Source organism: Coturnix japonica, chromosome 13 (assembly GCF_054131305.1).
Source record: "Coturnix japonica strain WE chromosome 13, WE-NBRP24, whole genome shotgun sequence".
In the NCBI taxonomy this organism is placed as follows: Eukaryota; Metazoa; Chordata; class Aves; order Galliformes; family Phasianidae; genus Coturnix; species Coturnix japonica.
The window spans coordinates 10,714,512-10,735,622 of record NC_140675.1 but is presented as its reverse complement, the minus strand read 5'-3'; the positions used below and the strand labels follow the sequence as shown (position 1 = coordinate 10,735,622).

Below are 21,111 nucleotides of genomic sequence, written 5' to 3'. Positions count from 1 at the left end.
TCTGTTTGCTTATCAGATTTCTTAATGCTTGAGCTCAGCAATCCGTGGGAATTTAACATGGGTATGAAGTAATAAGGATTTCCTTGGAGCTTTAAGATAACTTCTGTATGTATTGTGAAAATGCATCATAAGTCTTTCCTACTGAGAGTTCTCAAGGCAGCAGGGTGGATGTGTTCAAGCTAAAAGCCCTGAGATGGGGCTGGCAAAATGCTCCAGCTCTGTTGTAGGTACCAGCCCTGTACCTGCTGGGGAGGGGATGCTCCTGGAGTGAGGGGCTGTCCGTGCCACCTCCCTTCCCACCCGCTTACAGCTCCCCACTCACACCCACCTTGGCTGCAAGCAGGAGGATAGAAGGGAAGCAAGAAATCCAACACCAGACGCAGTATAGCAATATTTCTTTCAGGTCCTTCTGAGGCTGCCCAGCAAACATCCGAAGTGATGACACTGGGCTGTGCCAGAGCCCTCTGCAGCTCCTGCCTCCCAGTGCTGCACTGCTGGCAGCTCTGCCAAAGCACTCTGATTAAGTGAGATGTGGGGAGAAGTTCAGAGCCTAATTTCTTGTTCATAATTAAAAATGTGTGCATCTGTCATGCTGCTGGTGATTAGGTTGTATTTTCTTGTGGCCTAGTAGGAATATGGCAGTGAATCACTTTGCAAGCAGCTGTCCTCTAACAGCTGAGCTAGGTTCAATATTTGATTTAAGCTAATAAAAAGTCTGGGGTAGGGCTAATGTTTACAAACTGGATGTGATAAAGCATTCGGATCATCTGTTGCACAGGAAGGAGGGAGCAGCACAGGGGCCCCAGCGATGTGGGGCTGCTCCCTGTGCTCCCAGAAGCAGCTCTACTGGAGGAGCCTCCTTGTTTCCAGCCCTTCATCACGTTGTAATGGCTCACAATGCATTAAATATGTCCCTTTTGCTCTTCTGTGAGAGCTGTAGCCAAACCATACAGTTAAGAATCTTTTAATCTTCATAAATAATTTCTTCTGGCAATCTAGTGAGCTTGGTTGCTGTTCTCTGTATTCCCACTAGTTCAGCTGCTTTTGCTCCCTTTGAGATGAGCTGCCTAGAAATGAATGCAATGAAGAAAACCTACTCTGATTTAATTCCTATCTGATTGCTTCTCCAAATTGTATTGATCTGCTGTTATCAAGCTGCAGCTTTGGACTTGCTGTCCTGGTTTGCCTGTAGGTCTCTACTGGCATAACAACGTGACAGGTTTGCATTTGGTTATTTTCTCCAAGACATATACCAAGTAAATGATGAAATATTTTTCTCTTATACTCTCATCTGTTTGTATTATTTCTTTCCTGTCCAAAAGTTTTTGCGGCCTCTTCCCAAAGTGACTGACCTGCCCCCTTCCACTCTGAATCCAGCCCATGGTATTATAGAACCCTGTGCTGTCCAGCAGGAGATTGAATGGAGAAATGACCCTCAAACTGATGAGTGATAGCCATGGGAAGTACATACATAATTCTTTATGTTTCTCTGCATCTCATTTAGAGCTGTAGTTTCCATCTAAAGGTCATATACACCTTCACTTATGAAAATACAGAAAAGTTCCTTTCATTTTGTTCTAAATCAGAAATAGTCTGTCAGTCCTGGGGTGTTGGACAAAGTCTATGCTGACCTCTCTCATAAACAACATCTCTGGGAGGAGGTTTTCTAATTCTTTGCCATGTGACCCCCTCCTGGCTCCAACCTGCTGGTGTAATTCTGCCTGATTAAATATTAGTGGGGAAACAAATCTTTCCCAGGTGTCTGCAAATGTACAGTTTCCTGATGTTTCAGCATCCAACTTGGTGATAATTTCATTTTTCCTCCTTGCTTTGCTCGTACACACGCTCCGTGTTGGCTTGGGACTGGCATCTCCCGCAGTGTTTAATGAGCGTGTTTCGCTTCCCTGTGCCAGGTCCCAGGCTTCTATTAAAACCCCTTTCATCCTATTTGAGTGTCTGCTCCTTAAGCAATGTCACATCATCCCATGCTTCACACAGCAAGAAAATGTTGGGTTTTTTTTTCCATTTCCACTGAGCTTTATGGCCAGAGCAGTCTGAGCTGCTTGGTTGTTTGTTTGCAAAATCAACCTTTATGTTGTTCTGAACCCTAAGAATGCAATGATTTGTTTGCCCGCATTTCAGTGTTGTTAGTCTGCAAAGCTTAGTGTTCTCTTTTTCCTTGTAATAAACTGTGTGCTGTTTGGATGTAGTACTCAAAAGACCCATTCTGTGTTTGGAGAGAGATTGTTAGAGGGGCTCTGGAGGGTTTTAATGAATATCTGCCTGAAATTACATGAATTAGTTTGCAGGAAAGTTGTTTCCCCCCCCCCCCCCCCCCCCCATTCTCGTTGTGTTTGTTTCTGTTGTTTAAATTAGCTTCTCTGTCATTGGTTGGTTCTGTTTTTTGGGCTTTCTGCTAACCAGAGGAATGCAGATTGTGTTGCTGTGAAGGAGAAGACATGGGAAGAATTTGCACTGAAGGAGGAAACGTGGCTCCTCGCAGCCATCTCCAAAGTAGCTCCTTTCTAAACCCTTCCACAGAAACAAAACCTTTTGGAAAGCTCCTTCTATGAGTCATGTTCTCATTTCTCTAGGAATTATACAGAGATAACGTAAGATGTTTCCTCTCTGGTTTGAGATCCTTTGAATTTCAAACTTCCTTTTAAAAAAGGGAAAACCAAACCTTTGCACCAGGACATGTTCTCATGGGCGTTCAGTTGGGCTTCTTGGAGGCTTTTTCTGGTGTTCTACCACAATTTTAGAGACTGCTAAAATCAACCACTTGACCCAAAAGTCTTCAACGACGAGGTATTCTGTGTGAAGTTATCTTTACACACAACGCTCCTGTCAGTTGTGCAATGAGCATCTTCTTTCTCTAAAGTTTCTTTGGAAGGAGCAGAGAGGAAACTCAGTTCTCAGGCCGGGCTGTGGTGAGGAGATCTGGGATGGAGGTCCCAGTGGGTTTCCTCTCCACAATGAACCCGTGTTTTCTAATGTACTGTAGGCTCTTTGGGGCAGAGTCACCTCTCATAAAGGGTATATCCAGACCCACCACTTAGAATTCCTTTTTCACGTTGCCGTTGGCTTTTTTATTTAGGAGTGGGTAGGAGGGTGATCATATCAGAATTCCCTTTAACATTCCAAACTTTGTTTTCTTTTTTCTCTTGAAGGTTCAGATGTCTCAAGTTCTGGAAGAAGTAGGAAATCAGAAGCAAAGAGCAGAGATGGTAAGTGGTGTTCTTTTTTTCCCCCCATTTATTATTGTTATTTCCTTGATGTTTTACAGAGCAGTATTGTATGCAAAGTTCAGTGCCTTTGGACTGTGCATCAGTTCCAAATATTTGCAAATAAGCAAATGAGCTCTTGAAAAGTTTGTATTATTGTTGGTAGTTTTGGCATTTCTTGTCCCTTCATTTACCTGGAAAAGCATTGGGTGAGATCTGCTGATTTGCTGCCCTTCTTTTGGCAGTTTTTCTTTGGTTATTATTCAAGATCAGAAGGAAGCATTTCATTGTGTGCTGAAACAGCTCTTTTCTTTGGGGACTTTTGATTCAGTCTCAAGCGTGCAAAGGACGAGCAGATGAGATGCAACAACTACAGACCAGTTTGTTACAGCGTGTGTTAATTTGCTGCTGGCTTTGTCTGTTTTGTTGGTAGCTCCCTCAAGGACCAAAAGCAGAAGCCACAAGTGGTGTGTCCTTCCCATACTAGGAGTAGATTGTCATACAGCTCACAGTTTCTCCTCCTTTTATTTGGCTGTGGTCCTCCTTGCTGTTTCGACATCACATTTTCTACAATGGGAGCAGTAATTGATTCAGATTCTGAGTTGAACTTTTATTGTGGGCAAACATTTGTATGTTTTTCCATGCTTCATCACTCCCTGTGGTGACGTAGCTCAGAACTGATACTTCCAAAGAAAACTGAATTAATCCTATTTACCATCAGATCTCATTACATGCTTGCCTTGTTGCAGTTATAAATTCTATGCAGTCAACTTTGTATCGTCCTCACTGGGCATAACGGAGGATAAACGTGCTGTTATGTTTGATGTGCATTTAAAAAAACAAACAAACAAAACAACATTTCAAAGATTTTCTTTCTGACTTGCAAAGCCTGGATTTGAGTTACTTGTTTGCCTTTGGAAGCTCATAGTATTAAGCAGGCTGGTAGAGTTGGAGAAACTGGAACTTATAGTGTTAAGGCATTAATTGGCCTTGGGCATCATCCATCAGCAGAGAAGAAAGAGGCAGTCAGTGCTCAGCACCTATTCCCAAGGGTTACTTGGTGGGAAGCTTTATGGCTTGTGATCTTCCTTGGCAAGCTTGCATCAGTCTCACGTGAATAGGGCTGTATTCTGTAGTGCTTTAGACAGTGGATTGCAGGTTTTGGGGTGTGGACTTTGTTCTGCATTTTGATTTTTGCTCAGTAATTGTAAGAAAATTGCTTCAAACAGAGGGAGAGAGGTCGTGTTTCCTCTTCTTGCCTTTAGAACTACAACCTGACAATCATGCTCCTCCTTTTCACTGATGGTAGATGGTTCTCCTCCATCCCCCAGTGAAAACTCCCTTGTAGGAGAAGATGTCAATTCTTATTTCCTGCAGCATGAGGTGGCAGAGGTCTGTCCCCTTTGGATGGGGCTGTTCTGCTCACCGCCTGCCCACAGGCTCCAGCAATTATCCCACCAGCTCCACTCTCTTCCCTGCCACTGAACAAGAAGTTCTTCCCTTGCTGGTTTTTTTTTTTTGGTGTTTTTTTTTCTCCTCCCTCCAGATCAGCTCCTCACCTGGTTGCCCTTATTTTCAGGCTCTGTTAAAGCTGGCGCTTCAGCAGTTGTTTGCCTACTTTGGTTTCTTCTCCTTTCTTTCCATCCCCCTCCCAGTTTTTCACCTGTGATCCATTTCTTGTTAGGCTGATGCTAAGCCTCTGTGGCCGGGAGGATGCAGAGAAGTCTGCCTGCTCCAGGTGCTGACAGATGTGGATATTGCTTTACATGAGCCATTCTGCAAACAGGCCTATGGCTGTAAGGCAAAAGAGAAATAAACCTGCCAGGTGCTGTTGTATGGTCTTTGGGATGCTTTGGGGATAAACCTCTGTAGAGCTGACATCCCTTCTGCCACACTGAATGACTTTCCCACCTCCCCCAAAGCACAGTAAAGGAAGCAGTTTGATTTAGGACTGGTGAACTCTGTGGATCTCATTGATGAATGTGTTGGGGTTTCTCCTATGCAGTGGGGAATATCTTCAATGCCCTGGTAGATCTTTTCTCACATTGCGATATTTAGATGTAAAAAGATTTGTCATAATCTGTTTGGATCGTGGCCTAAATAAGATGGATGCTCATGGGACAAGAGGTCCCAGTTTCAGGGTATTGAAAGGGTATTTCAGGGTATTCAGGCTCACTGGGATGATAGTGATGTGTGCTATAGGGAACTCTGTGCTAGGCCAGGATGTGAGTGAGGCTGTGCCTCAGGAGGGTGGGATGGCCTTGCTGTGCTCAGTGCCATGGTATACTCCAGCACACGATTTCATTGCTGAACTGCTAAAAAGGAGTTGACTTCTAGTAGGGGAAAAAAAAAAAAAGGAAGAAAAGCAATTTGAATGTCTTCAGCTAATTGCAGTTGACAAGACAAAGGCAGTTTGACTTTCCAGTATTAATTAGCAAACCCATACTAATTAGCTTGTATAAGCACAATTCATGCTTCTTTCCCTAAATGCAATTAATATTGCAACTGAAGCCGTCTCTGGGCCGTGCTGCTCTATCATTAACATACCTTACCCTAATTAGACACGGCCAGTAGTGGCTGGAGAAATGGGTTTGTGATTACAACCATAAAAAATCCTCTAATATTTTATATCCTTCAGGGAACCTGAACCTCAAATTTATTGTCTGATTTAAGAAAAATTACCCTTATCATTGTGCTGTGTAATTATAAGAACAAAACTTTGATTTTTCTCTCCCTCCAACCCTTCACTTATTTATTTTTCTTTGTGCTCCCTTTGAGTGCTTTCCTGTTACGAGGGAGCAGTACCTGTGTGGTCTGCTGGGAGCTGGTACATATCAGGGTCATCACTCACATGACGTAGCTGTCTCTCAGATTTGAGGATATTCTCCTTTTCTTATTGGCTAAAATAATGTTTTGGGTTTTTAATTCCATTGTGAATCTATTTGGGGCCCTGAGCTCACTTGTTTATTTTGTGTAAATAAGTGCAATTTCTGACAATGTTAGCAGTACTACAAGTTTTCTCTCCCAGGCTCAGATAACTTTCTCTGCAGGACATGTCAGGAGGTTCCATGTAGCATTTCCACCTATGGCTGCTTATTTGTGGTCACAGGATCTTAGTTCTTATGGTATGCTGGTTTAGTGCTCTCCGGGCACAGAGCTGGGGGCTAGCTTCACTGCTGCTCAATTATTCTTTATGGAAAATGCTTTCCTCTTCTATATTGGTTTTCTTCCTTGCCCTGGAGGAGGGAAGCAGAAGATTGTTGCTTGTTCAGATTCTCGTTTGCCTTTTTCATCTCCCCATATGGCCAAGAGAAAACTGTTTGGCTCAAGCTTACCATCCAAACAAACACAATGATCCCTGATCTCGCACTTTCTTTCCGTCTGGTCCTGTAGCATAGGCCATTCATGTCAAGGATTTCTTTTTCCCTGTCATTAATCCTTGAGGGAAGCGAGCCTGGTATTATAGAGGTATCTATATCTATACATGTATTTTTATTGCCCAGAGGTGCTCTGGCTATCGTTGGATTTCATCTTCAAAAAGCGGCTTGGCCCACGTGAGCTCTGAAATCTACAGGCTGCTCGTTGGACCAAATGATATTTCATCCTCCAGCAGATTATAAAGGATGCCTATAAGAATGAGAATTGCTTTGCGGGGTTGGAGGGAAAGAAGGTCTGAAGTCCAAAGATGTAATCATCACAAAATGAACGGCATAAATTGAGTGTCCTTACAGAAGAAATAAAGACCCCTCAAAATGAAAACGACGAGTTCCCCTTGTCTTAAGTGAATGTGTTTGTTAACCCTCTGTGAGGAACAAGAGACCTTTATTTAAGGGCTGCAGGTCAGGAATAGTTAAGGAGCCAAATCATGTTTTCAATGTGAAACCGCAGTGCTTGGGATTAACTTAAATGTCAGTGACTAGCTACATTGATGCTTACCAGGAGAAATAATGAAGACTATAAGGAGGATACGTGGAATAAATCTGCTCAGAGGACACAGCGTGATGTGGCTGGGAACAGGCTGCTAACTGGAGAGCAGCATGGAGAGATTGCAGAAGGAGTTTGGGAACATCACGACTGGCATCGATGCAAAAGGCACAAGAAATGCATGCAGGTCGTAGACCATTTGTATTGCTGTTGAAAGTCTTCACTCCCTTGGAGTGATGGAGGATGGCTGCATCAGACCTCCAGAGCATCAAGAACTGTGACTTTTGATGCTAAAGAGAAATACTAAATGAGGTTCAATTTTTTAAATTTAATTTTTTTTTAATTTACAAACTTTTTTTTCAGATGGTAACAGGAAAGAAGTGAACTTCAGCATAGGAGATATGCCCTGGATAATTAGGTAATATAGACAATTTCATTCTATTAAACAGAAAGCAAGGAGTGAAACAGGCAAGACACAAGAAAGGCAAAACTGGTGCTCATTGGTGGAGATGTTAATTCTCCGTATTATCTACAGTAGGTGGAATTAAATGTGGGATTAGAGTTCCCAGCCACACTGGTTACAAACAGAAAGGAGGCTTTGCCAGAATGTGTTCGTAGTCAATAGGTTGGGAGGAGAAGGCAGGAGACCGATTGGTGCAGAAATTCTCCATCTATCAAAAATCTCTTTCATCGTTTCCAGATTGATTTAGCAAGATGACAGCAAACCTCCCCAGCACTTGACAGATGTTATACTAGCACCTTACACGAGAGCAGCGGGCCTGTGTTGGACGGACGTTGTGTCATTCAGCTGAGCAGCAGCACAAACACAGCAGCGGTTTTTACTGAGGCATTTTTAGGGAAATCCCCAGTTTTCAAATCAGATTGGGAAAACACAAATCTGGTTATAAAGAAGCAGCAAAACGTTGCTCAAGAATGAAATGATGAAGTAACAGGAGGCTGGAAGAGGACTCCTTAGGTGACAAAGTCTGATCCTTTGGCAACTGAGGCAATTGCAGCATACAGTTTAGTTCATAAATTGATCAAGCTTGTCTTGAAAATGCTTAGCTTGTTTGTCCCATTGCTATCACTGAAAGCCTACCCCGACAGCTAGGAATTGTCTCAGTTCCAGCTGGAAATATATGTGCGGTTAATATCCTTTTTTGTATGTGTCGATATTCTTCTTAAACTACGGTGACTGTTCTTCCTCTCTCATGTTTATACAGTGATGTATTTATAGAGAGCAGTTGTTCTCTCCCAGCATTTCACTTGCCCAGGTTAAACAAATCTAAAACGGGCTCCTCATCCTGCTTTGGAATCTTGTCTTTAAACCTTTTTCCATCTTACTCTGCTTCCTTCAAAGATCAGCAGCCAGTGCAGTCACATCGTTCCAGGTGATGTTTCAGCAGTGGGTGCTGCAGAAGCACCAGAAAATCTGATGCACCGTGAACCTGCCTGTGCTGAACAGAGAGCTCAGAATAGCTCTTCTTTTGAGAGCTCTATCTCGTTCTCAAGTGCTTGTTGTAAACAAGTACATTAACATTGGTCCTCCTTGTTCCCCACGGTGCAGGAATACAATGAGCTTCAAGGAGCAGAGGCAGAATTTTTCCTCCTCTCTTAAGTATAGAAGGTGATGAATGGCCGTGGTTGGTTGTGTGCTGTGTGTTCCACCCTGTGAAATTCATGTCCAGCACACAAGGCCGTGACACTATCAGAAGCATCTCTGCAAAGCAGAGCTGTGGGCGCAGTGGGATGGCAGTAGATGAGTGCTACCCAACTGCCTACAGACCAGAGGGATGATCAGTACATTAGACCTTCACACGTGGATATCTCATTGTGATTGTAATTAGGTTGGAAGAAGAGACTCAGTCAATTCTTGAGGTTTATCTCTCGCCTGGCGCCTGGGATCAAGCAGTCCATTCGCTTCAAATTAAAAAGAAATAAACGGTCTGTTTAAAAGTCCCATTACACAAATGAACCTGCTGTTGGATCCATTAGTGTTAAAGTTTTATGGGACTCGGCAGCAGGGTTTGGTTCCAGCAGGCCTGCTTTTGTTTTCTCCTGGAAGGTGGTAACAGCTCACTTAAAGTTAGAAGTCCTCCAGAAGCAATGGAACCTGAGGTGTAGAAGCATGTAGAAGCCCCTCACCCTGAGCTGCACCAGCACGTGCCTTTGGTAAGGAGGGTGATGGTGAGCGATCACTGCTCAGCTCAGAGCTGAGTTAATGCTCTCACCTTTGCATGGTGGGGCTTTAAATGGAACAAGGACTAAGGGTGAAAATGAAGCACTAGGGAATATATATATTCTTTATATTCAGCTGCTGGAACAGAGGAGAAAAATGGGTCGTTTTCCTGTTCAGGGGGCAGCGTTGTGCTGTGATTAGAGCAGTCCTGTTGTTGGTGTCACTGCAGAGTGAGTTACACTGAGATATATGGGATGAAACAATACCAGTGGGACAGGGATGTTGTCAGAGGTCCTATATTAGCAGGCACAGTCTTAAGGCACAGAAGACATAATGAATTGGCATGTAAATACTGCGCTTTTCCAGGCTTCATTCAGCATCACATGAAATTGATGGGCAACCTCAGACTTGTGTTGGGGGAAGATCAGGTGAGAGCTGCTGGCTGCTCTGAGGTTCAGCAGCTTCTGCCCCTTTCTTCTGCCTCACCTCAAAGGCAGCTTGGAGAAGCTGTAGGAGGAACTTTAGTGAAGTACAGGGGAAGAAAGGAGGACTTGGAACAGTCACATTTGGAAGAGATGAAGTAATCCTTAGTCTCCATCTTGCTTGTGGCAAGGAAGGAAACTGCTTTCCTCCTGCTTCCACAGCCACAAGGCTGCACCTGAATTAGCCAGGCAGAGAGGTCTGAGTGGGGAGAGGCAGTTCTGCAAGCACAGCTCATCCAGAGCCGTACCAGCTGCTGGATTTAGGGGGCACTGAGGGCTGGTGGATGTACCCACAGATCAGAGACAGCTGCATGCTTTTCTTCTTGCCCAGGGCTGGGTTTATGTGTACCACAAGAGCGAGGTAAAAGCTTACAGACTTTGTTTCAAGACTGCCTTAGTCCTTGCACCGACAGCCTCATCAGCTCGCTGCGCTGTTTGCTTTGCTTTCCATCTCTGTGTGTCCTCCTGCCCTTAGAAGAGTTTGTTCCGGGTGGTTTTTGCTGTTGGCTGTTGGAGGTGGATGGGACTGGTGGTGGGTTCTGTCAGGGCAGCCGAGTCCTCCAGCAGGAGCTGTGAAGCCTAATTTATCCACAGGGACACGGAGATCATAGAGCAGAATTCTTCCTCTGACCTCTTGGTAAATAATGAATGGCACAGCCCTGCCTTTTTGGAATCGCTTAATTGAGGCTGACAACTCTTTGTTGTACTACAGGATCCAGCTTGTCAGGAGAATTTTAACTTATTTATGAATATTTCATTAACCTCTAAAGACTGGCTGTATAAAATCAAGCTCCTGCCAGGCCCTGTCCTGTTGATGGTGTATTTGGTGCTAATGTCATCCCTGGCACATCTATTACACCTTCCTTTCCCTCAGAGTGAAGCGTCGGAGCTTATTGTTGGTGGCAGCAGGAACATGTTCACCAAAGGTTAAAATGCCAGGTTTCTGTTCTGGCACCAGAACTGAACATACGGTGTTTGAGAGGGAATTGATTTTTTGCTTTTTGTTCTTTGATTGCTTGCTGGCAACTGAAGGAGAACACAGGCATAATCCCAAGAGGCTGAAATGGGCAGAGCAATCTTGGCAGGTGCTGTAACCTTTGCTATTTTGCCCAGAGAGAGAGTTTTCCCACTTCTTACACCTTAAAAGCCCACTGTGTGTTGTGGCAGGAGGCCCACATCATGGGTCATTTAGCTGGAAACATTTGAATGCTCTTAAATCTGCTCTTCTTAATCTGTGCTTCAGGAAGAGTTTGGAAACAAGGCTCCTCCAACCGTCTGCTGCTTTCTGGAAGGCAGCTGGAAGGCTCTACTACAAGAGCTGCCCATTTCCCTCAGTGCTGGCTGTATCCCCATCCTCATGCTGCCCATCCCTGCACGTTCATCACAGTGTGAAGCCCCAGGGGTCCCCTCGCCCACCCTTTCTCTGCAGAGATGTGCCGGCAAACTGCAACACAGGGCTGGAGCTGTTCATTAAAGCACTGAGATACAGGTTGTGAGTTGTTCCATGGGAGCTGGAACAAGAGGATTACGTTCAATTTTGCAGCCTAGCACTCAGTGAAGGCTCCTTTGCTCTCAGCATTCAGCAGAGATTGATTCCACTGTATTTAGGTTAGGAGACGAAGGAACAAAAATGGATGTTCGATTCCTCTTTCCTTTCCTCTTTGATCTTCTTTCTAGGTGGTTGGTTGAAATGCGTAGGTTCCTCTCTGACTGTTCATTATGTGATGATTTTTCAACAAGGAAACTGATGGGGAGGAGGGAGAGGTGGGATTAGAGCTACCATTTCATGAACCTTTCTTGTCTGAATGCTCCAGAAACTGCTCAAAGGTATATTTTCAGGAAACAAGCAGTATTCAGACTTTGTGTGGAGAAAGTGCGATGTCTTTGCAGGCTTATTTGCTGCTTTGCCTCTGAGTTTACAGCTGCAAGAAGATTTGCTTCTGGCCAAAGTAAACTTGTTTGCCCTGAGAACAGCCATCTCCATTGCAGCGATGCCACTGGATGAGGTTGCAGTATGTTGTGCGTGAATTGAGGAAGAACGCTCAAGAGAAAAACATCCCAGCAGCTGTATTTTGGCACTCATATGATGAGTGCTGCCATGGGTGCTGTGCTGCTGATGTGCTGTGCTGCTGGCCATGGCAGCTGCCTGCTGACTGAGCCCCGGGCAGGGCACTCTTTCTACATGCCATGCAGGCTCCATCCCGACCCGCCGTAGTTGTGCTTGTGCCATCTGTGGGCACAAAGGGCCCCCAGCATTGTGCCATATGGGATATTCAGAAGCTTTGTGCTCACCCTGATGTACCTGAGATCCCATGTCTCAAGTCTTGGGATGTTGCAGCAGGAGATGAAAAAGCAAGAGAGAAAATAAATATTTTCCTAATTCTTCTCTTAAGTATTCCAGACAGGAGTCTTTGAAACAGATCATCTGAGCGATGGGTTAAGCACTTCCAATTAGACAATATTGCTCATCAAGAATAATGTGCTGCTGTGCGGAGCACCTGCGGGTGTGGAGCTGTGCTGGGGCACAGAGGGTGAGGTGGCAGCTGGGCTTGGAGGTGACAGGACATGGAGGACTGGCAGCTTGGGGTGCAGCAGGACTCACACAGGGGCAGTTTTAGGGCAGAGGCTGGGGAGAGATGTGGGGTGTGAGCTCCTCAGCTCCCTGCATGGGCTGTGGGTAGGGGATGCACAGCTTGGAGGACACAATGTGGGGATGCTTCCATACAGCTCAGGCTGATGACTGATGCTGGTGTTATGTGGTCATGGGAAGTTTGGGACCTCTGTGTGCTTGGCTTTATTTTGCATGGCACAAACCGTTCCCTGTAGCACCCTATACCTTTGTGATTACATATGGGATCCTTAAGGTAAGCAGCTGTGAGCAGTGTGCCTGTGTATCCAACTGCTGCCAGCAGGGCTTTGCTCCTTTGCAGCAGGGCTCAGTTTGGCTTGCTGGACCCATTTGGAGTTGCACCAAGTCACGCTGGTGCAGCACAATGTAGAGGGAAGTGTGTGAGGAAAAGCTGCAGGCTGCCTGCAGATTGGGAATCGGAGGGGAGAGAGGTGAAAGCTCGTTAGGGCTCCCTTGGGGTAGATGAATTAGTTAATGACTATGCTGTGCTTTGAAAATGCAAATGCTGTGTCAGAGCTGAGTCTGATTATAATAATCAATCTTCCTTTTGAGAGGGTGCTGGAGTCGGGGAGGGGGGAGAGGGATGAGGCTGGGGCTGAATGTTTAGATGGCAGCTCCGAGTTCCTCCGCTGTCATGAAGGAAACCTGCTGCTGCCAGGGAGGTCGAGGAGAGGCAGGGCTGCATTGGGAGGGGTGATCCCTGCCATCTGGGTGGCTGCAAGGCAGCCTGGCCTTAATTCTGTTCCCTGTGATTGTCCTGGCTGGCGTTGCTCCTTGTGAGCTACCCCTGCTAATGGGAAAGATAGAAACTGCCTCCTAAGCAGGATCCTTGGGGGATGGAAGGAGGGGAGGGTGGCTGCTGCTGGCGTCCAGCAGTGACAGCTCCTTCTCCCCTGGCACTTGATTCGTTTGTAGCAAGCGCTCCTAGTAATTACGCCTCTTAATTTAGGAGAGCGAGTGGGAGAAAGGAATATAAATTTGTGAATTAACTTTAGAGATTGGAAATAGGGCAAGTGAACCTTCTCTCTGGGAGATTATATTTGGAAATGAAATAGAATGACATTCAGTATAAACTTGAAAAATTGCTCTCTTTTTATTGCAACAGGAGGAGAAAAAACACAATCCAGGCTGTATTGGAGAGAAGCAGAAGTCAGCATATGTCCATTTCCCAGCTCGTGTGTATCTACAATAATGTATATGCATGAGTACCTTTCTAGTACTGTTTACTGCAAGGTTGCTTCTAGCCCTGTCTTCTCAGTGATAAAAGCGTGCCAAGTTTGTTACAGACTGGCTAACCCACAGAGAGCAGCAACTCTCATCTAGCTCGCCTTTGTCTTCAAAGAGGATAAAAAAAAAAAAAAGAGGATATATTATTTTGCTTTAACCAAAAGGGAAATAGGTAGTTCTGAAACGCTTTTTATTGAGTATCTGATTTTCTATGGCTTTATTGCTTTTGTTCTACAATAGCATCCAGGACTAATTTCCCCCAGATGTGCACCTGGTCTGCTTGGCCTGTTTCTGAAAGACCAGTGATATTTTGTCTCACAAATATTGTCCTTGTTCTTTGAAGAAGTTGGGTTAAAGACTAGAAATGTGTGTTCCATTAAGAAACCTGGTGAGGCTCCGTTCTCCTTCTCTGCAGGCACTGAAAGGGAGCAGCCCTTCCGCCCTGGGTGCTTGGAGGAGCTGCTTTTGCTGAGCAGAATGATTGATGGAAGAGCTCAGCATGGTGTTTTACTGCCTCGTAGTATTGCTGGACACCCAAATTAAGCTCACCGGTGTTTATGTACATTGGATTTCTGTCCTGACATCTTGTTTGTGAGTCTGTAGACATCAGGAGGTCACCGAGCTTGTTGTGTTCGTCTGTGGGAAGAGAGGTAAACAACACCCTTAGTGCTTGTGCATCCTTTGGAGAGAAGGAAAGTCACATTGCTACGGTGACTGGTTATGGGTTCCTGTGGAACCAGGCTTTGCCTGTGTTCCAACCACAGCATATGGGTCACACTCAGGGCCCTATTTCTCTGCTTTTGTCTGTTTTAGCACCCACTTCCAAATCTGCTTGGTTTTCATACACTTAAATATTTATGTATTTAAATAGCTTGCTAAATTGTGTTGAGACTTGTAGTCAAACAGAACCTCTCAATTCACCTTTCCATGCTGGCTCCGTGCAATTCAGTGCCTATTTATCTCTGCCTTTTAAAATCAGCTCTTTTGCTGAGGGAGGCCTTTCAAAGGATGTTGCATCAGCCCATTGTTAACTAAACCTTTAGACATTTATAATGGATTCAGCATTTCCTGCTTTTTACAGCTCCAAGAATGCTGAATGACGTGCAGACACACTTCATCAGGATAAGATTGCTGTATCAGCCCCTCACTAAAATGCACTCATTATTCAAATAATGGCTATATGTTTCCAGCATGTGTTCTATGAAATACGTGTACACGATGTGAGAAAATGAACTGGTCCTTTTTTCTTCAGCGGGCAAATCCTGACTTTAGCAGTGAGCTGAAGGACTTTAGATCAAGTCCTTTATGAATTTCACTGCTTCAAACGTGGCGCCTGAACAAGGATTTGGTTGTTATTTTGCACAGCATGTTCCAATATTCACAAGTCCGTAAACATGTTTTATGAGGGTGCCTGTTTTAATTTAGAAGCTTATATCTGTAATAAATCCCATTGGAAGAAGACTGTGGGCAGTGGGTGAGTGGGATGCTTTGGAAATGCTCATCTTTACCAACACTGAGGCCTGTTGGAGTCAAGTGGGAGGAACAGTGGGTCTGTGGTGTTGAGGAGACTCATGATGGAGAGGGGACAAATATGGGTCAGCAGTAACAAATGCCATATATATCCCCAACAAAACTGATCTCCGGAATAAAGTTATGTTTCTTCTAGCTGTCAGGGGGTGAATCTGTAACTTTATATTCCTCCTGTCATCTCAAAGATCTTGAAATAATTCATACGGAAGAGAAAACCAGAGAGGAACACGTTTTTTTTGCAGTGCTGTGGGTGTTTGCTATGTCATTAACACTTGGAGGAGAGCCGCCATCTTGAAGTCCTGTCCAGGCAGGTTGGGAAGTGAGGCTGAAAGAAGAAAAGAGATTCCATTTAATTAAGCAACTAGATGAAAATCTGTGCTCTTCTTTCCTCTCCTTCTCAGATGGTAAACAGGCACGACAGTGCTTATTTTGGATCAAATATTTGCATTTGACCTTTTGGGCTATTTGCGTATGTGGTCATACTGAAATTATGCTATATACTAAAAGTGCCTGGATCGTTTTCAGTTGACAGTAATGAAGCTGGGCTGAAATTCACACTCGTGAAGTAAGAGAGGAGAGAAGGTACTGGATAAATGCTATCAAATTAGGTTGAGAGCAAGAGGCTCCAGCGTGTTCTGAAGAGAGAACATTGCACAGGCAAAATGTTAAGCACCTGTTTATGTGTATTATTCACGAGTCATGGACTCGGACACCACTCGTTATTCTGCCCTTTCTAGTGTCACAAAAACGTTGGATAACTTAGATTTTTTTTTAGGTTCTTTTAATGAAAAATAACAAAACAACAACCCAAGTTTGGCTTCTTTTCAGATTGCTTCTAGATTCTGTGTAATGGAGCAGTTACTGGGGCTGATCGTGGGTGATGTTAACCCCGAGGCTCTGAAGGGCTGTGCAGTTTTCAGCCTAGGAGATGCAATGCAGTATTAAGGGACAGTGTGTTCTCCCTGTGCTCTAAGCTGCCTACAGGAGCTGAAGGGTTGGAGCTGACCTGGGTCATTTGTTAATAAATGGGGAAATACAGCAACGAGCAGGAATTTAAGCCGCCTTTCCACCTCTCTACTGGGAAATGTTTCTACCAACTTAATGTATTTATTGTAGTAAATTCAGCGCAGCCACTTGCAAAAAATTATTGGTAAAAACTGGAGGAGTTTGACATGAAGACTGAATTAGTCCAAGAAGTGGGAAAAGCCTGCAGAAGGCATGGAGGGAAACAAGAGAGATCAGGACTAGAAATTGATAGAGCACAAGCAGTGTGCTGGGAAATAGGCAGCAAAAAACAAGAGGCTGTTCCATTCCGGATCCATTCTTTGGGCTGTTCTTTAGCACTTATAGCAAGAGGACAAGTGAACGGGCAGAGCTGGGGATCACACGGAGCATGGCTTTGTGCTACTACTGTCTTCATGCTGCTTATTTCCTCCTGCTTTTCCTCCTGCTTTCTGTCTCAGCTGCAGACCATCAGACCTGTGTGCCTGGGGATGCAGTGGCTGTGCAATGCCAGGCTATTGCCAGCGCTGCCCATGGGCTGCACAGCGTGTGCTGCTTCATGTCAGGCAGGTGCCGCTGCACACAAGGAAGGCTCAATCAACAGATTCCTCCTCCTTTGCTCTCTTCCCTGTTCTCTTCATCCTTATTCTGTGAGGACCTCTTTGCTTGTGCTCTGCTGCCTTCAGAAAAGCAGAATTAGATGCCAACAAGAAACTGCTTCACCTTATCTCAACTAACTTCCTTTTTTGCCCAGAAAGAGACATAAATAACATTTTTAATGTTCTCTGTGAGATTGGCTGCCAGGGACACTTTCATTGCTGAAACTCCAGCAGCTGAAAGAAACAAGCAACAGGGTTTTGTTGGGTGGTTTTCTTAAACGGAATATTTAATACCTTAACTGTTTTTTTGGTTTTTTTTTTTTTTTCCCTTCTTTTCATAAAAGGCTCATGAGATTTTCATGTCAGTAATTCACAATGGTACAGAGTTGTGCCTTGGTTTGAACTCAAGTCTCTCCAGCAGCTCCGATCAGTGCCATGTAGCACTGCCCTGCTGGGGATGGTTGGTGCCACGATGTTAGAGCTGTGCCCATCTCTCCCAGGGACATCAAGTTTACAGCCCACTAGTTTTGGTCCATGAGAGTTTGGGGGACACAGAAATGGCTTCAAACACCTTTATGGACCCTGTGCCCTTCCCTTCTCACTCTGACAAACACAGCAGAATCTCATTGTGCTGCTACAGAGCGTACCTGGCATGGATTTGTCACCACTTTATCACAAGCAAGGTGTGCGTGCACTGATGCTTTTCACTGCAGCACTCACTTTAACATGTGTGTATTCACTCTACCATCTCCCTTCCCCATTTGCACTCTGTTTTTCCTGTGCAGCAAACACAGGTGACCCCCTCTCACAGATGCAGCATCTCACTGGCCCTTCCCTCCAACCCCTCCCATCTACCTGCAAGGCAGCAGTGATTTATCTGCTTCTGTTGGTGAGCAGGTGGCACTTGGACTCAAGGCTGAGCCTGCTTAGCATGCGATAAATAACACATTTACCAGCCCCTCCATCTTCAAATGCTGTCTGCATGCAGTCCAAAAGCAGCAGCAAACTCGAATAGCAAACACATCCAGCCCTCAGCAGACGTGGGAACCAAGAGATATGATGAGTGCTTTCCTGCTAGAAGCAGGGTGGAATTGAAGGCTGCTCCTCATCCCGGTACCTTTTATTCACATTCCTGAGCTATCTGGAGAGCTTGCTTTATCCTCAGCCATCTGTGATGGGCTGCGCTGGGAGAGATAAGCTCAGTAATCAGAAAATTGAAGGAAGCATTTCTGGCTGTGATAATCTTATCAGGCAGCTAATATACATTAACATTTGTACAGCCTGATGATGCAGGTGGGCCTTGCTTTATTTTTTTTCCTTTTTTTTTGGGGATGCCTTTTGACAGGGAAGGGAGAATGCAGGGCTTTGGGGTGCCAGAGAGAAATCTGGCCAAAAACTCAGCTCCACCTCCTCCAATGCTCCACTGCTGTGTCCTCAGAAAGGGGAGGGAGGGAGAATAATGCAGCCATCCCCTTCCTGCTTTTTCTTGCTAACAGTGCTGCCATGTTCTGTCTGTCTTTCCTGGCAAATATGGAAGGGCAAAGAGGCCCTTCCAATGTCAAGACTTCAGTTCTGGCTGAGCAGTAGTTGTGAAACTGGGGAATTTCTGTTAACTGGCTTCTGTTGCACAGAGTTCACCTTTCCAGTGTGATTTTTCTCTGTCATTCCAATCCATGCTGTTCAAGGGAATTATTTCTCTGATACTGAGCCCTAATTAGTGCTGAATTGCTTGTTGTTTTCCTTCTGCGTGGCATAAATATGGCATTTGTTCATAGATTTATGGGGGGAATTAGTTATCAGCTGCAAAAGGTAGAGGACAAGGAGCTCCAAACTCAATGAGGAGAGCTGAGCTGGGAGAGGGTGCTGGGATAGAAGTTGCGTGTCCTCCAAGTTCTTTTTCTGCCTACAGTTTGTGATGAGTTGCTTTCTGAGAGGTCGGGAAAGAAGTAACGTGGTTTAATCATCTGTGCCTTGTCTTGATAGCTGGATTAGGGGCACAGCCAGAGAACCTGGGAATGGTTGTGTCTGGGTAAGAAGTTTTCACCTTTGTGAATTTTGAAGTATTTTCTTGTGAGTTTTTCCCAAACAAATCCAAAGGCACAAAGTACACTTAATTGCTTCTTTGTTCCACCAGACCTACCTGAGCAGCTTGAGCTAGAAATGTATATTGGAAAGTGCTGGAAATATTCCCTGGTGTTTTCCATTCAGTGTGTGTGTGTGTCAGTGTCTGGACGAGACAGCATAATCCTGTGGTTCGTTTCTTTATGGGAGGAATTGATGCTAAATGAGGTTGAACTGTCAATACTTAATCTTGGGTACCAGATAGCTCCTAATACCACACTAATAATTTTCTGCATCCAATTATGCATTAGGGATGGGTCAGGGAAATCTCTAAAAAAGAAACAGAAGCTCTAGTTAGAAAGCAGTCAACTTTTTGTGCCTCATCTGCCTCAGAAAAGTGTTGGGGAAGGCAAAAGAGAGCGTGGGGTGGAGAAGGGTTGACTGTGGTTGTGGCATTCAATGCCTGAGGAGATGTCAGTGTCCTGAGACGGGTCTGACCTGTGCAAGATGTCACGGTTCCTTCCTCCTTCCTTTGCTCTTCTCATATCTCTATTCTCCCATTAGCACTGAGTAACTCTGACCTGTTCTCTTCTGCAGCTGGAGGTGGAGATGAAGGTCCTGAAGTCTCGAGAGTGCACCGCAGAGCAGAGTACCTTCATCACCAAGGAGGAGGTTGACACACTCAGGTGAGCAAAACAAGGGGAAAGCTGGGAAGCTTCCACGGCTTTCAGTGGAACTAAAGAGAAGGGAAAACCCAGCCTAGTTTCACTGTCAGCTAATGTTACTGCTGTCCTGTGGTGGAGCACCAGATAAAAGACCTCATCATGCTACATTGCCATGCTGTGTACGTAGGCACTCTTATTCAAGGAGCAGCGAAGTAGCATTGATTAGAACATGTTTTCCTTGTATTTCTGAAATGGTATTCCTTTTCCTGAGCCCACTTCTTACTTTCCTATCTGTTTTTGTGGACATAAGAAAAGCTTGAAGCGTTAGCAGAAAGCCTCAGTCCCTGATTTTTCCTGCATTTACACACTTTACAAGCTTTATTTTTTTAATGTTTTGAGAGTCTGCAGGATCTTCCCTTTTAATCTGTTTGGGATCTCTTGCACTCATAAGACTGGCTTAATAAGACTGGCTCCTATATTACTGTTCCCTTTATTGACTTCCTTCCCTGTGGAAAGAGCACTGCTGTTTTTTTTCTTATTTTGACCAAATCTGGACTGTATATGTAGGATCTGTTGGCATGTATGTAAAGAGGCTTAGAACTGAGCTTTTGTAGTACTGATGTGCATGTAGCACTGGATATAAAAGAGGGTTGTTTCCCCTGGTGCATTGCTGCAGATGGCAGAGGGGTACCTGTTGTTATTCAGTGAAAGAGAAGTTACAAAACAGCATTTCAGCAGAGGATACACAAGCATTAACAAAAGCTACAGGGAAGCCAGGCAACCTTTCCATGTATTTATTAAAGCATTTACAGCTTCCATTCAAAACCAGGTGACAACAATAAATACTGAGCATAGAAAAGTTCATCTGTTTCTGAATGTTTAATAAAGTTCCTTTTATTTAAGCTGAGCAAATCAGATCTTGACAGGCGGAGTTTTTTATTCTCAGCTGATGTAAGACTTTGGCTGGAGTTTCACTTCTTAATTCTTTTATATTTTCAGCTCCATCACTATAAAGTGTTACTGCCTCTTAGGACTGAAAGTGGGTTTTTTTGCAGCAAGCAGAATCTTGCAGAAAGCAGAAATTACTGGCCTGCGTGTTATGACTTTGCTCTTGTGCCTTGCCTCTGGAGCTTGTTTTATGGCTTTGAAAGCCCAGTTCCATAGCAGAGGGAAGGTATTGGAAAATAACACATGTTCGGCTAAGCTCTTCCAATACGTTTTAAGGCTATAAACCTAATCACAGGGACTCACTCCTGGAGTATAGTTCCCTCAAGGTGGTGTAATGGTTTTGAAGACCCAAGGCATACCTCTCCCTTTTTTAGTTCTATTGTGTATGTGAGTTCTGGTAGAGGATAATACTCTCTAACTTTCCTTTTTCAACAGATTAAACCCCTCTCCATCTACTTTAGCTTATTGTGGGTGTTTATTTAACCTGAGCTCATTCAAGTTTTCCCTGTGAGGTGCAGCAGCCCCTCTGAAACCCGATGTTTATACTGTTGCAGAAGTATTCAGCACCTCTGCAGCTACATTGAACCCATCGTTCCTGATTAATTTTGTGCCTCTCTATCAGTGAAGCCAGCATCCTGTTT

At 44.6% G+C, this 21,111-nt stretch overlaps 1 protein-coding gene across 2 annotated transcripts in view; it reads left to right on the top strand.

Annotated features, from left to right (window-relative positions):
* MAD1L1 (mitotic arrest deficient 1 like 1) overlaps positions 1-21,111 on the top strand; it is a 307,536-nt gene that overhangs the window by 136,882 nt on the left and 149,543 nt on the right. For both annotated transcript variants that reach the window (XM_015876929.3, XM_015876934.3), the window contains exons 13-14: positions 3,171-3,227; positions 19,455-19,543. In XM_015876929.3, the coding sequence (XP_015732415.2) occupies positions 3,171-3,227; positions 19,455-19,543 (146 nt within the window). The remainder of the gene's footprint in view (positions 1-3,170; positions 3,228-19,454; positions 19,544-21,111) is intronic.